The sequence below is a fragment of the Brassica rapa genome, chromosome A08 (assembly GCF_000309985.2).
Source record: "Brassica rapa cultivar Chiifu-401-42 chromosome A08, CAAS_Brap_v3.01, whole genome shotgun sequence".
NCBI classification, from domain to species: Eukaryota; Viridiplantae; Streptophyta; class Magnoliopsida; order Brassicales; family Brassicaceae; genus Brassica; species Brassica rapa.
This window is the reverse complement of record NC_024802.2, coordinates 20,704,686-20,720,855: the sequence shown is the minus strand read 5'-3', so window position 1 is coordinate 20,720,855 and position 16,170 is coordinate 20,704,686. Positions and strand designations below refer to the sequence as shown.

The 16,170-nt window shown below is 35.6% G+C and overlaps 3 protein-coding genes and 1 non-coding gene across 4 annotated transcripts; 1 reads left to right on the top strand and 3 right to left on the bottom strand.

The window, feature by feature from the left end:
- Window positions 1–1,178: 1,178 nt before the first annotated feature.
- Window positions 1,179–3,201, bottom strand: LOC103836118 (putative F-box/kelch-repeat protein At1g13200). The gene has a single exon (XM_009112347.3). It carries the CDS (start codon window positions 3,147–3,149, stop codon window positions 1,875–1,877), a length of 1,275 nt encoding a protein of 424 aa, XP_009110595.1. The 5' UTR covers window positions 3,150–3,201; the 3' UTR covers window positions 1,179–1,874.
- Window positions 3,202–9,171: 5,970 nt separating this feature from the next.
- Window positions 9,172–11,093, top strand: LOC103836117. Its single transcript, XM_009112346.3, has 8 exons — window positions 9,172–9,510; window positions 9,603–9,658; window positions 9,778–9,837; window positions 9,910–9,987; window positions 10,075–10,204; window positions 10,282–10,334; window positions 10,406–10,585; window positions 10,655–11,093. Exons 1-8 carry the CDS (start codon window positions 9,198–9,200, stop codon window positions 10,799–10,801), a joined length of 1,017 nt encoding a protein of 338 aa, XP_009110594.1. The 5' UTR covers window positions 9,172–9,197; the 3' UTR covers window positions 10,802–11,093.
- A 513-nt stretch (window positions 11,094–11,606) lies between these two features.
- Window positions 11,607–11,680, bottom strand: TRNAI-AAU. Its single transcript has one exon. It is a non-coding gene; the product is annotated as a tRNA-Ile (tRNA).
- Window positions 11,681–13,685: 2,005 nt separating this feature from the next.
- Window positions 13,686–14,326, bottom strand: LOC103836116. The gene has a single exon (XM_009112345.3). It carries the CDS (start codon window positions 14,230–14,232, stop codon window positions 14,095–14,097), a length of 138 nt encoding a protein of 45 aa, XP_009110593.2. The 5' UTR covers window positions 14,233–14,326; the 3' UTR covers window positions 13,686–14,094.
- Window positions 14,327–16,170: the final 1,844 nt, after the last annotated feature.

Genomic DNA, 16,170 nt, shown 5'->3' with positions numbered 1-16,170 from the left:
AAACGGACGGTATTATTATTTATTAACATTTACTTAAAATAACAACAATTATGATTTTGTATCTCTTCAAATAATTTTTTAATGATTTTGTATGATTAATTAATATGGTTAGCCGTATGAATTCAAAGCATATAAAAAGTTAGATGTATTTCTAGGAAAACAAAACAAAACAAAACTCATTTGGCCAAAAGAAAAAGAAAAAGAAGAAGAAACCCCAAACAGACGAAATGCTTTGAGAATTAAAAGAGAAATGAATTTTGGAATGTCACGATTATGAGTTAAGCGCCCAACTACCTCTCGTTCTCGCAATGATTATTACATGATGGATATAGACGCCTTTTGTACATTCTTTGGAACCTATTTACCTCGGTGATCAATAAAGTCTGCTTATAAATATCCTCTTCTCCAATATTTTCTCATAATCTCTAAATTTCTCTCTTCAAAATTAAAATGTCATCCTCATGAGGTTATACATGGAAGGATAACATGATCAGCCGCTACTATGATGCACTGCGTCAAGTTCAGTTCGATCAAGGCAAGATCAAAAGGATTGCAGAAATCATGAACATACCGAAGAGCGAGCTAGGTCCAGCGCCAATCAAATAAATTCAACAAGGTAGCAAATAAGAACAAAAAGAAAGGGTAAGTGGGGTATTTGTGGTTTAATTATATTGACTACCGAGTGTGATATTATACTTTGATCATCTTTGTAAATAGCTGCTTATAATGTGACTACCGAGTGTGATCATCTTTGTAAATAGCTGCTTATAATGACTCTGGTTGGTTGGTTGTGACACAATATGGAAAATATGAATTATAATTTATATCTTTTTCTTCTTCTATTGTTTTCAGTTAACTCGTATAGTAAAAATATTCCGAAATTCATGTGATCTTATATATATGCCAAATAAGGTTCATACTAGGTGGTTGTCCGCAAATTCGCTGATATAAATATCATATAAAAATATATATATTATGTATACTATGTCATAGTTTTGAATAATAATTAGAATCATTAAAAATGTAATTTTTAACTTCAAATAGTTTGAAAATCAGTCGTAAAATTTCCATAAATTTGATGTAAAAATAACTGATAAATAGTATTAACAAATGCTTGTAGAATTATATATGTAACTATCACATTAACTTTTCCAACACATATTATGCATCTTCTTCGGGCTTTTCTAGTTTTTCTCGTCATCATTTAGTTCTTTTTTATTAAATTTTTGCTAATGTTTCCTAATATTTTACATATTTTTTGCTAAATATTTACTTCTCTCTCCAAATAAGAATACAAAACATACAATCAATAAACCAAAAATCCATCTTAAAACTACTTTTAATCATAACATTACTTTATTCAGTATATTATTTGACTTAAATGCAAAAAAAAATTAAAATCAAAGTTATCACATGTTTCGTTAAATATAATCCGTCCAATCTTCAAAGCCTAATTATTTATAAAGCAAATATAAACATTATAAGAGATTAATAATTATTATATACTACAATATTTTAAAGGAATATGAAATCAATATATCAGTTTCTATAAATTATTTTCTATTCATTATTTTATGTAGTATATAAATATAAAAATAATTGATCAAATATTATTACACTTTCTATAATTTTTGAGGTTCTACATGGAACGATATCATGATCACCCGCTACTATAAATCACATCACTAACTGTCTTCATCTATGAACACTTCACTTTTTAAAAGGTATGAATCTATTAATTAGGTCAAATAGAATATAATATATATATGGTGGATATTATTCATACATCAAAAACATTATTCTGCAAGCTCTTTTTTCTTTCATGCTCTCAACACATAAAATGTTGTTGTAATTAAATAAGTATAAGCTTTTAATTAGATATGAGAGATCAAACTTGGAAAATAAGTAACTTTTCTCCAAGCCATAGGATCTCGGTAAAAGAAATCTAGAGACTTTGTTAGGGGATCATATTTTACCAGACCGCGGGAATAGCAATGTGAGAGCAGGATTTTCTTGTTCTTGCATACGGCCACGGGTGTGGATGGCTCAACCAAATCCTTCTGGCTCCATTCAAACTGATCGCGGATCTCAGTTCGAGAAGAAGGGCAAGAAAGGAGATCTATTGAAAAAATCATCTCCCAAGTGCCTTCTGTTGGTTTCAACCTCCATATCTCTTGGATCTTGGTAACGTGCTCCCTTTTCGACATACACAAATGATTATCTAGAGTGCACATGTCAATATGGCTAGGATCTGAACTAGCAATAGCTGGAATGATCTTCGGCAGCAACCTGAATGTTTCTGTGTGGATATCAAAATCCACCACTTCGATTCTGCCCTCATGTAGTTCCGTGTGCCAATACACTGACCCATTTGCATATGCTGGCTTTTGATTAGGAAATATACGATAACTTGGAGTGCAAGCCAAGTATCTCCAAGCGTTTGCCCTAAAGTCAAAAACCTCACATTTGGTAACTCCCTCGTTTGGACACGAAGGATCAACGTTGTAACTATCAGAATTATACAACCACACTAATTTGTAATCAGCAGCAGCCTTCTTCACGAATGCTAGATGAAACAATGAATCCATGGCTATCCACTCTTCTAGAGTCGGGTCAAACTTGTGTATCAAAATCTGAAACCTAGCAGGAGGAAGTTGTCGGAGCCACCGTGTAGCAGGATTAACTACATATATGGATTGAGTTTTCGGGGAATGGATGCAGAAAAGGCCGTCGCAGTTTCCAGAGATGAAGATCCAGCTATCGAATCCTTGAGAGAAATTGATAAGAGTAAAGAATAGAAGAGAAGCTGATTCCAAGCAGAATGTCCTAAAACCAACGTTTGAATCTGGGGGAGGCTTAGGCACTAGACGTGAGTCGATGACCATGATCAGTTTCACGCGGGATTGCTTCGCGATCTTCAAGTGTCTCTCTGCGAAACAGAGAGACTCCATTGTCACTCTCCACTGTTTTGAGAGAGACCTGAGTCGGATTAGAGCTTTTACTGGAAGTCGCAAGAAGATTTCCTCTATCACTTCTTTTGGTAGTGATGATGGAGCAATCACTGGCTTCTCGTTTCTTCTCCTTCTTTTTCTTCTCTTTCTCTTTCCTTCTGATGATGCAACCACAACCCGATTCTCTGCTGCCTCCATCTTTGATAATGCCACTCTCTGCTAATTCTTTCAATATTTCATCGTATGTATATATATATATATAGCTCATAATCTCTCTAAACTTATACCCTAGATCCTCTAGTCAGACTATTACGAACGATGAAGAAGAAGTTTGTTACGAAGATATTTTCTGATTAATTTCCAAATGTAGCCGTTTACAAGGTATTTATATCTAATACATATGTACTTAACCAATTTAGCTAAACCGGCAAAAGGAAACCGAGATAACTAAACCAATTACAATCTGTACAAACTAACTAAATCCAATAGGCCCCCTCAAGATGTGCAGAAGATGTTTTGAATGCACATCTTGGACTTCAAATACTCAAACTGGTATGGAAATAAAGGTTTAGTTAGTATATCGGCTACTTGGTCCTCTGTCTTGACATGAAGTGTCTTCAACAACCCTTGATCAAGCTTCTCTCGTACGGTATGACAATCAAGCTCAACATGCTTGGTTCGTTCGTGAAAAACCGGATTCGTGGCTATGTAGATTGCGGCAGTACTGTCAGAGAATAAGACTGGAACAGAACGTTCTTCAACACGCAATTCCCGCAACAAAGTCTTCAACCACATCATCTCACAGGATGCTAAAGCTAAAGCACGATACTCAGCTTCAGCTGAAGATCGAGAGACAGTAGGTTGTTTCTTTGAACGCCATGAAATCAAAGAATCACCCACGAACATACTAAATCCAGTAGTGGATCGTCGACTATCTGGACAAGCCGCCCAATCTGCATCAGCGAAACCTTTGAGAGTAAGATCAGGAGAGGCAGAATAGAACAAACCCTGTCCCACAGTACCCTTTATATACTGCAACACTCTGAAAACAGCCTTAAGGTGGTCTGTCCGAGGAGCTGAAGAGAACTGACACAGCTTATTAACAGCAAATGTGATGTCAGGTCTTGTAATAGTTAGGTACATTAGTCGACCTACAATGCGACGATACAATGCACGATCCTCAATCAGAACACCATCAGTCTTGGAAAGCTTCAAATTTGGAACCATAGGGACAGAAGATGGTTTACACTCCAACATTCCTGTAGAAGAAAGTATATCCAAAGCATACTTTCTCTGACAAACTGAAATGCCATCCGAAGTTCGAGCTATTTCCAAGCCCAAGAAATACTTCAACGATCCCAACTCCCTCAGTTTAAAATAACTCTTCAAGCCAACGATCAACTCATCAGTAGCAGTATCACTAGTACTGGCAATGACAATGTCATCGACATATACCAATACCACGATGAAATCATTCTTCCTCTGTCTCACAAACAACGAGTGATCACCATGAGCTTTCACCAAACCAAAAGTCAGCAGAGCTGAGGAGAACTTTTTAAACCATTGTCTAGAAGCCTGCTTCAATCCATAAATGGATTTATTGAGTTTCAAAACAGTCCGAGGTGGAAAAATCACCCCCTTTCTCTCTGCATATCCTTCCGGAATCTTCATAAAAATCTCTTCCTCCAAATCACCATTCAAAAACGCATTAGAAATGTCTAGTTGAGTAAGAGACCATTTCTTTGTTGCAGATATCTTTAACAGCAGTTTCACAGTGGCCATTTTAGCCACAGGAGAAAAAGTATCATTATAATCTTGACCTTCTTTCTGGGTATATCCTTTCGCAACCAAACGTACTTTGCGTCTTTCAAGAGTCCCATCTGCGTTAAACTTCAATGAATACAACAATCTACACCCCACAGCCTTCTTTCCCGGAGGAAGAGTAGTAACATCCCAAGTATGAGTTGCTTCCATAGCATTGAACTCAACATCGACAGCTTCACCCCACTCTTTAGATTTCTGAGCCTCAGCAAATGAAGTAGGGATAGAAATTTGTGAAATGTTGTTGATATAAGCATGATAAGAAGATGAAAGTTTAGAATATGAAAGTGAAGAGGAAATAGGAAATGGTGTTTCTGTGGTGGTAGAATAACAATGATAATCTTTCAAATGAGATGGAGGTTTCTTTGGGCGAGAATGAGAAACAGAAGGGATTTTATCAGGAGAATGAGAAGGAAAAGAAATATTTGGTGATGGAGTGTTACCTGAAGACTCAGAATCCATTGGGGTGAAGAAATCATTCTCATCGGCTGAACCATTCTTCTTCAGTAATGGAAACACTTCTTCATGAAAAACAACATTCCTAGAGATGAAAATGTTGTTAGTCTCCAAATCCATCAACTTATATCCCTTATAACCCGCAGGAAAACCAAGAAATAAACAAGCCTTTGCACGAGGAAGAAATTTATGTCTCTGCTTTGGTGAAGAAGACCCGTAACAAAGACAGCCAAAAGTCCTTATTTGAGAGTAATCTGGAGCTTTACCAGTGAGCTTCTCAAACGGAGTCTTATCATGAAGAAGTTGAGAAGGAGTTCTATTAATCAAGAACACAGCGGTAAGCACACAGTCTCCCCAATAAGGTAAAGAAACCCCTGACTGAAACATAAGAGCACGAGCAACATTCATAATGTGCTGATGTTTCCGTTCTACTACAGAGTTTTGCTCTGGAGTTTCAGGGCAAGAATGAAAGGGAACAATGCCTTTCTCTTGAAAATACTGAGTGAAGCGCAATTCAGGAGCATTATCTGATCTGACCGACTTCACCTTAGTATTATATTGTAGTTCAACTTGTTGGATGAAGTTAGGAAATACAGAAAGAACATCGTTTTTATTCCGGAGTAAGAAAATCCATGTGGCTCGTGAATGATCATCAACCACAGTAAGGAAATACCGAAAGCCTTCCATTGTTTCAACCGAAAATGGACCCCAAATGTCAATATGTAGCAACTGAAATATTTCATTACACATGTTATTTGGAGAAGGGTATGACAACTTCTTCTGTTTAGCCAAATGGCAAATATGACAGAAGGAAGACCCTTTATTCTTGTGTTTTGTAGTCCCCAATAAGTCTGATATAGCATCCAGTCGACGAAACGATGGATGACCAAGCCTCTTGTGCCAAACTCCCACGTCAATAACAGCATTAACAGCCATCGGAGAAGAACGTGTATCCAGCACATAGAGGTTTCCAACTCTTCTACCCTGACCAATCATCAATGCCTTGGTATGATCCTGGATTATGCAAGAAGATGGATCAAATATCACACGAGAACCAATGTCTGATGTCAAGGCACTGATGCTGAGAAGGTTCAGCTTGAATTCAGGAATATACAAGACATGTTGAAGAGATAATTGCTCATTAACTTGAACAACACCCACTCCACTTATCTTGATAATTGATCCATTAGGAAGATTAACACAACTCATGACAGAAGTGTTTAATGATGCAAAACTGTTGCGATCATGAGAAACATGATGAGTGGCACCAGAATCGATAACCCAAGTCTGAGATGGTAGCATTGTTGCAGAAACATTCAGCATACCAATAAAGACATAAGTGGAGGGTGAGAAGGCAATACCAGAGAAATCATTCGAAGACTTTGAGGTACTAGCTTCATTAGCTTTCACAGTCATTTGAGGTTGTAGCTGAGAGCTAAACAGAGCAATAAACTGTTGTAACTGATCCTTGGAGAGATTTCCAACGAGATTGTCCAAGGTTGGTTTGTTATCAGGACTGACATGAGGAGAGGACATGGTGACTTGAGCCGCAAGGGAACGAGAAGACTGTTGCTTGTCAATAGACTTTCCCTTCGAAACAAATCCAGGTGGGAAGCCATGTTTCTTGTAACATCTGTCAGCTATATGACCCACTCGCTTGCAAAAGTTACAGATCGGACGCCCCTTGTTCGGACCATTTTGGACATAGCAAACTGTAGAATCAGGTTGAGAAGAGAAGTTGTTATTCTCGGATACCTGAAACGCAGCAGGAGTCGGAGAGATGTTCGAGAAGCCTCTCTGACTATCATCTTGGTCTAGAATGTTATACACTTCAACAAGGGACGGGAGAGCTTTCTTCATGATGATCTGACGGCGAATAATGGCGTAAGAATCATTGAGACCGGCAAGAAATTTGACAATCTTGGCTCTTTCAGCTTTCAATTGTACTGCAGCAGCATTACCACATACACAAGGCTTCTCTGGTTCATCACTGCTCTCAAGATTATCCCACAATGTTTTCAGAGTTGTGTAGTATTCTGCGAGAGTCATTGAACCTTGACGAAGATCTTGAATCTCTTGAGTGAGGTTAAAAGTGCGTGGTAGATTAGTCATGTGAAAACGCCCATAGAGATCACGCCAGATATCAACTGCATCATTCAAACGCAGTATGCTACGATAGATCTGAGTAGAGACAGTATTCAAGATCCATGACTTAACCATGCTATTGCACCTAGACCACAATCGAAAATTCATATCCGATTCTGCAGGACGAGCTAAAGCACCATCAATGAAACCTATTTTGTTCTTAGCTTCCAAAGCAATACGCATAGCCGCATTCCAATCATCATAGTTCGTTCCATCAAGACGAATAGAGATAAGTTGAAGACCTGGATGATCGGCATTATGCATAAACAGAGGAGATTGACCTGGATCGAAAGAGTCCGGCATGAATCCAGTTCGCGGAGCTCCGGTCGCATGAGAACGAGTGATCGGAGGAGATTGCGGTGGAGATTCAATCACAACGGACGGATTCGATGAGCGAGGTTGATTTTTGGAGATACGAGTCGATTTGCGCGGAAGTTTCTTGATAGACACCATCGCGACGGAGAAACGATCGGAGATCGAGGTCGATCGGTGGTGGAATCAGAAGAGAAACGAGCTCGATGGCTCTGATACCATATTACGAACGATGAAGAAGAAGTTTGTTACGAAGATATTTTCTGATTAATTTCCAAATGTAGCCGTTTACAAGGTATTTATATCTAATACATATGTACTTAACCAATTTAGCTAAACCGGCAAAAGGAAACCGAAATAACTAAACCAATTACAATCTGTACAAACTAACTAAATCCAATACAGACCATCGATTAAAAGTCAATATTCATAGGTCAATAATCCCTCAAAAAAATTTAATTGCCTTTTAAATTAATATTTTACATTTTCTACGTTACGTCAAAGTGCCTTTTTATCGCAGTAAAATGCCTTAAATGAAAATTTTCTCATACAGACGATATTAGAATTCATTGCAAAATATATGTGTGAGATACGTACGATTTTATTTCGGCAAGTAGGCTTCTTTCTTTTGCATGTATGGGCCGGGTGATACGTAATTGAGGCCGAGATATAAGATATACTTTTTTAATTTTTTGAAAAAGAGATATAAGATATACTTTCGAAGAATTCAAAACGTAGCAAGAGACTAAGGCATAAGACAATGGAGTTTTGCACCAAGGAAAATCAATCAAGTATCTCTAAAAATCCTGTGTGTTTAGCAAACAAACTTTTTAGGAATTGACTCAAGTCTATATATCTGCTACAGGGGTGATTGTAAAACATTTAGCATTTAAAATTGATTAAAACACTTTTTTAACAAAGCACAAGCTATAAAAGGTTACAAAATCAATATGTAATTTTTTAACTCTTTATAGTATTGTCGGAGATTCAACAATGTTCTAAGATTTCGGTAAAATTTAACTGTTTATTAGTATTGCTAATTACGCAAGTATTGGTGGTGAAATTAAGGTAAAAAAAATTGATGTCTGCGAAATAAAATTAACCAGATATACGTGGCTTATGTTAGTTGTAGCATCTTTTATTATCATATGACAGAAGGTCAAAGAGGTTTAGAACCTATGTTGTCTATGTTTTTCAAGAGAATATCGATTTTATAATGGTTAATCCACCAATTTAAGGAGTATATCTACAGAGAAGAAAAATAAATTTTCACTTTCCCACTAGGGTCAAGTCCCTACATTATTAAATGACTGCTTGGCAGTAATTGATTGTTTTAAGATGTCAAAGTCTGTAATTTCTCACACAAAACCAAAAGTCACTTATTTCTTTTGGTCCGAAATTGTAAGTAACATAAAGTTTGGGTTGAAATGGTAAATAACATAAAGTTGAAGGTAGGACTGTCGGAGAAAGGATAAGACTTTAGACCCAAAGAGATCATCAGCAAGAAAAAAAATGGCAGCTTTGAGTTCCACTTCATGTCTACACTCACTTGCTGGCCACGAAAGATACTTCCTCTCATGTAAAACATCCCAATTTTCAAAACCCTCGTTCATAAAACCTTCTCTGAAGAAACCCAGATTCTCAGTTCCGTTTTGCATCAAGCAAAGTGATCGTGAGGAGAGGCAAATTCAAAAAGAATCTAGCAGAGAAGAAGACAAAGAAGAAGAAGAAGATTATTGGGTTGTTACAGCCGTAAGAAGCAAATACAATGAGATTGTTATAGTTGATACTGTTGATGCCAGATATCTCCTCCTTGATTCAACTAGTAAGACTTTTGTAACCTTTATGAAAAATAAATGTTTTATATAATCAAATCCTCTGTTTTTTTTTTTTGTAACATTGTTTTTTTATATGTAGAGAATGCACATAGTGTTATCAACAAAGGAGGTGATAATTGGACTGATTCTTATTGGGTATGTTACATTTTAAATCAATCTTTTGTTTCTCTTTTGGTATGTATAAATGTGGTTTTGTCTAAGATAAAATAATTGTATTGAGTTCATTTTGAATCTTATCAACGTTTTTGTTACAGGATGAGTTTGCAAGTTTGCCACCCATTGTCCCTGATGGTCCCATTGCAATCTATGGATTGGTGAGAGCTACTCAATGAATCTCATATCAAATTGTCTTTAGATGTACATTGACTTATGTTCATATGTTATAGGGTGGTGGAACAGCTGCAAGATTGATTCTTGAGTTGTATCCTTCTGTTCAGCTTGAGGGTTGGGAAATTGATGACATTGTATGAAAATTCATACTCTTGAAACAAAATAAGACTTTTATCTAATGGAATATTGAGTTCACTTTGGTTTTCTTTTATGGACAATAGTTGATTGAGAAAGCAAGAGAGTATATGGAGCTGTCTGAACTAGAGAAGCCAACACCAAAAGGCGGTAGTCTTCGTGTTCTTGTAGATGATGCTCTTTCTCCTTCTGAAGATGTTTCAGGAAAATATGCTGGTAAAATTTCTTCAAGTTCATGTTTGTAACCTATTCTGTTTATTGTCTCAATTCTTGAACTCTTATGTTTGATCTAGGAATCATTGTTGATTTGTTTGCTGATGGAAAGGTCTTAGATCAGCTTCAACAGGTACTTACAAACGGTTATGGTTGTTAGTATCATGATCTAGGCACTTGTTTTTGAATTTAGAGATTGTGTAGGTTCAAATGTGGCATGATCTAGCTAGCAGGCTGATGCCTAACGGTCGCATAATGGTGAACTGTGCCGGAATCGAAGAAGAGAAAGTTGTAACAAATGAGAAACCTAAGTTGGTGTTAGGTGATTCGGTTTGGATGTTGAATCATACCATCAAGGTCATGTCAGAAGCATTTCCTGGACAAGTAAGCATCACATTTCATCTTTCATCCTTTTTTTGTTACGTGCTCGTTTAAATGGGATTTTCGATGCAGGTTTGCTGGAAGAGGACGCCAGATTCAGAAGGTCTCAATTTTGTTGCATTGACCGGAGGCGTACCTGATCTTAGTGACTGGTCTACTAAAGTTCCAGCACGTTTGAGTGAACCAGTGAAGCAATGGAAACTATGCGAGGATCTGTGATTCATGGATGTTCTTGAGGGCATTTTCAACATGTGACATCAAGAAAGAAGTCAAACCATCAAAGAGTTTATTAAGGATCTCATCAAGAAAAATGCAAATATTTGATTAGAAGCTCACATTTGACTAGTGAGATGCTTTATGAAAATGAGTTTAGACATTCTTTGTAATTACATTTTAATTTTCTAAACGTAAGAAAAAGACAAAACACATCATACGCTTTGTTCTCTCCTGTATTCCCCTGTTCTTGTTCTCTGTTGGAACAATGTTGTGGCAAAAAAGTTATTGCTTCTCATTACTATCCCTACTTGTCAGGTGTAAGGGAGATGAATCTTTTGCCTGAACTAACCGATTATGAAGAAGCTCCAGTGGAAAAAAAAGAGAACGAAGAAGCTTTTTACTTTGTGATTCTTGGAATGGAACTAATCTGAAAAGGTTAAGGTTTCTTGGTCTGAACATTAACAATCAAACCGGTTTTGTGCCAGCTTGAGGCTTTGCCTTTGTTCATTAGGCATTAATGGAAACAAACTACGAGGTGAGCTTAGATTCTCCAGAAATTTTTATGAGAAGATTTTGAGGCTTGGAAGAATCCAAATCTTCATCAACCATTCCAGATTGTAATGCCAGAATCTCCAGAAGCATCTACATCATCTGGCGTGGAGTGAAGCCATGCACTTGTGAGGAGAAGGAAGATAGCAAAGAGGGTTGGTACTTCAATAAACGTGAAACCAGATGTCATCATCGATGGTGTTTGTGAGCTCCTCAAGCTATTGTTTTTTTTTTTAAAATATGTTAAAAAACGAAAATTTGGCCCATGCAGGTTTCGAACCTGCGACCTTCGCGTTATTAGCACGACGCTCTAACCAACTGAGCTAATGGGCCATTTTGTTTACTTGCTACCTTCTACTTTTAATAAAATGAAATGAAGAGAAGGCAAATCATGTAGTTTATGTGATGTGGAAGGAACAAATCCTATTGGAAATAATTTATTACATACAACTATACGGATTAAAGTATGAGTACTATGCCAACATATAGACTTAGACTTGTCCAAATACTTTGTAGCTCTCTCCTTGTCTCTCAAACAAGACTTTCATGTATTATATAAATAATATACATACTTTGAGATAAGATAGGCATATGCAGTGTTATAGGAAAGGAGAACACAAATGAAAAAAGATACGTAGAAGTAGCCCAAAATGTTCTAGAATTGTGGACAGAAACAACTAAATTACACGGAACTAGTAAGTGGGTAGGCCGGACTAATAGTGTCTCTGAATAGTTTTCTTACAAATAGACATGTAAACAAGTCAATAAAAACAAAAAAAAGTCACAGAAGCTTCTTAAACGTTACGAAGAGTTCAAAGACAAGTTAATCGCATTACAAATCAAAGTTCTAGTTGATATGTAATTTGAGACATCGTAGGTCAACTCTTCTTGTTCGTTTTTTGGTACATTGAATTTATTTTTTTAAACCCAACAATTGGGATCGGGGATGGTACTACGTACTAAAGCATTAATATATAATCTCAAATCAGAAACAAGATGAACTACTAATATATAAGAGAACTGGATTGTTCCACTTAATAAAGTTAGTTTTAAATTGAAAAAAAATTGTGCTTGATCATCGTTGTCCATGATTAGAGAAAAAGGAAACCATAATGTTCAAAAGTGAAATGGCTCAATTATTTCAACTTTATTTATCAGGGCATACCACAAAATTTCTATCCCGTGAAGAAGTGAAAGAGACAAGAGAGAAGAGACCGGTGGTGATGGTCACGACGGCGACGATGGTAGGACCGCCGCACGTGGGCTGCCTTACCCATGTCTTTATTTGACCCGTCAACGTACTTCTATTTTAATTATTGGATTCTTAAGTACTTTATTTTTTCATCTTCTTGACCTCTCAGTACATTTGTGAACGAGTAGTGAAGAAGTTTAGTAAAAAGATCGAATATTAACTATCACTCAAGTCATTTTCTTCTAAGATGTTATGTTACGAGCTAATTCAGATCAGTTCTGATATCTCGTGTTACTGTTGACGTAATTTTATTTCAATATTATAGAATAAATTATCTGCGGCTCAACTTTTGTAGTTCTCATCGGATTAGATTAGTCTGCGGGTATTTTATTTTTACCTGTAGTGACATGTGGATTACTCCATATTGCAAATTTGAATTTTCTTACCATTATGATTATATTAAATTATTATGACCTTTTGTTTACGTAATCATTAAACCGCTGAGTACATAATACAATACATAAAATTTTATATTTCTGATAGAATACAATTAGACGTGACAGGCACAGCATAATTATTTTAGCGCCTACTGATAATTTGGTAACGTCAGATAAAAAAGAAGGGGCCCAAACAAACTAATGAAGATTGTGTCCCTTGGTTTATATATATAGTTGCGCAAATTAAAATACAGTATAACTCTATGATTGAGTCTCTATCCCTCTCATTACAGATGTATTTTGAGTAATTATCATTAATTTAACAGGTATTAGTACTAATAAATTTGAGCCAAACCGTAGAAGTGTTTCTGGTGTGTCGGAATCAATGAGATTAGTTTAACCCATCCCCATGCGCCATGCGTGGGGCAGCAATAATAAACAACTTTGATAGTGGTTCTTACTAACTTTAAAAATTATTATCATTGCCGCCTTTGAATAATACATTACATCATAAGAAGAGAGTTGTTGCATTTTTGGTTTGGCTAAAATCAGGGATTTGGTTCTAGACAACTTGTTTACAAGAAAACATTTGCTTAGTATCATAATCCTTAGTTGTCATAATTCATCCCGGAAACACACATGATCAAACTGCATGATCAGAAAATTCGAAAGCATATATATTGTATTTTGTGGTTCGTATAATATTAAAGAGAAAAAGTATGATCATTGAATTTGAGATTTCAAAACCTTAATTAAGAAGAGATAGATGTACATATACATGAACGACAATTTTTACATTAATCGTATATTCTTTTCTTTTTTTCGAATGTCATAGAACAAAGCCAAAAGCTATTACAAAACTTTATCAACTATTTACTTTATCAACTCTCTCTATTATGCCAGTCAATATTTACAATGCTCCAAAGAAGACGACTCTGCTAACCAATAGAGACACCTAACCTTAAACCCTTTAACTACGCCACGATCTGGCACTAAACTCGGATCCGAACCGACCCGCTTAAGCTCCAAACATCACGATGAGTTCTCTATCCAGCCAACAAATCCCTTTTATACAAACGATCTTGATCAAAATGATTGAGAATATATCTGAAGAGAAATCAATCGTTCCAACAAAGAAGCATGACGACACATCTTCGAATGATGTAAAGCTTAGCTCTCTGTTCTTTAAGAACAGCTCCAAGTCCCCTACTAGACACCCTTCTCTTTGAACCTCCCATGCTTTGACTGGATCCCATCTTCACGATATCGAATGAAACGGAAATAATTGTTTTCTTTTATTAGGATTTGATATATGTGTAAGAGAATTAATAGAAATGATGATGATACAAAAGAAAATGAGTCTACCCTTTTATAGAAGAAGAGAAAGATAAAATGCGACCCCACACACTTCTCTTTCACTACCAACTTGTCTGTTTTTGTGTTATTGCAATTTATTATCATTGAATTTTGAATGGTTTATATGGTCACAATTTCACAATATCCCCAAAACATATATGCCCTATTTGTCCCCGTTGTTGGTATGTATCAAAAGACACATGCTTGCCACGTTGCGATTAAAATTTGTTTCAAAGCAATTATTTAGCGGATTTTTCAAACAAGCGATTGTCTCCGTCGACATATATATAATGTTATATTTCTTCTAGATTAGTAAGTATGGTGGTAGAATATTGCTTCTGGATGTTGTGATGGTAATTTGAATATCAGCCATAGTTTTAAGCGATCAAACGAGGTCTAATTTACAAACGCACACAACAAACTTTTGGTTTTATTATCTATGTATTCAGAAAATTATCGTAATTAAGCTCAAAAAAATTGTCGCTAATTTGCTTAAAAAAATTAATTTGAATAGTACATGGCAGTGACGCCTTTCCTTTATTTCTAGGTTATATATAATAGGGTTTATTTGCCAACACTTTATATCAAGGCCAATTTGGCAGATGCAAATGCAGTGGCAAACAGTTCCCTTTATTTTAGTAACCAATTCTAAACTGAAAATAAAGAACAGAGTAGACAAAATTTGGTTTTGCAACTACCATCCATAGTTCTTAAATCATAAGTAAAACTGTTGGAAGACCTATTCGTGCAAAAATAAGTTGACATACTATAAGATTTTTCAAAAAGAATCAGTGAACTAGCATTTATCACGATGAAAATACAGTTATACTCCATAGAACTTTAAATATTACGACTTTTTGTCGCAAAATTGTGACTTTTTGTTTTAAATAGAATAATGATATTCTCATATTTTATTTTTGAAGTTGAAATTTTAGTTTAGTTAAAACTATTAACAAAAAAAAAACTAAATAGATAAAGTGTTGCATCTGATTATTTTTTACGTGCTTCAATCATGATAGTTTCTAAATAGTAGACTTCTCAAATCACACACATAAGAAATAGTGAAATCACTAAAAAGTGTTACCGTCGCTAGATCATATCCATCTCAAAGGATATGCATGAACATCCAAATATCAGTGAGTGGAAGATAATGTATTCATTGGTTATAATCGCAGTCAAATTTTGTGGACGATATGAATAGTTGGGTTTGTCATTTTTCTAAATAATTATTTATTTTTATAAACCTATTGGATCCACGTCAGTATACCAATCTGTTAGACCTTTCACGCACAATTTGCCATTCTGAGGTGTGCTGTGATGTAAGAATATTTGTAAGAAAACATGCTCTTTTCTTTTACTTGTTAAAAAGTTATTTTATTCCACACAGCTTTTTTTTAACAAGCTATGTTATCAAAAACCAGCTATTTTTCGTTCGATAATCATAATCGTCTGCATTAAACTGCCAAAAAAATTGGAAATTATGATTTATATAATTAATCAAGAATATATATTAGTCCTAAAAATAGATTTATCTTCAATAAGATATGCACGTGCGTATTTGACAATTAATATATTTTAAATAAGAATTCGCTAGGTTCTTTTTTTTCGTCAACAATTCGCTAGGTTCTAGAAGTACAAGTTATGCATTTCAGTTTTTGGTTAACTTGTTCAAATAAACTATCCAACATTTCTGGATTATTACATCAAAATATTTTCCCTTTACACATGTATTTGACTCTTATAAAGTGTACTTGACGTGGAATACATGCATGTTGAGATTCGTTTAGTGATCGAATGTATCATTATGCACTAATCAAGGAATGCGTTAGGTGATGATT

What these genes read in the sequence shown, in the direction of transcription:
- LOC103836118 (XM_009112347.3), bottom strand. Translation starts at nt 3,149, where the DNA reads ATGGAGGCAGCAGAGAATCGGGTTGTGGTTGCATCATCAGAAGGAAAG.
- LOC103836117 (XM_009112346.3), top strand. Translation starts at nt 9,198, where the DNA reads ATGGCAGCTTTGAGTTCCACTTCATGTCTACACTCACTTGCTGGCCAC. An exon ending in CCATTGCAATCTATGGATTG is followed by an intron (nt 9,838 to 9,909) that starts GTGAGAGCTACT and finishes CATATGTTATAG; the next exon opens with GGTGGTGGAACAGCTGCAAG. An exon ending in CAGAAGCATTTCCTGGACAA is followed by an intron (nt 10,586 to 10,654) that starts GTAAGCATCACA and finishes TTTTCGATGCAG; the next exon opens with GTTTGCTGGAAGAGGACGCC.
- LOC103836116 (XM_009112345.3), bottom strand. Translation starts at nt 14,232, where the DNA reads ATGGGATCCAGTCAAAGCATGGGAGGTTCAAAGAGAAGGGTGTCTAGT.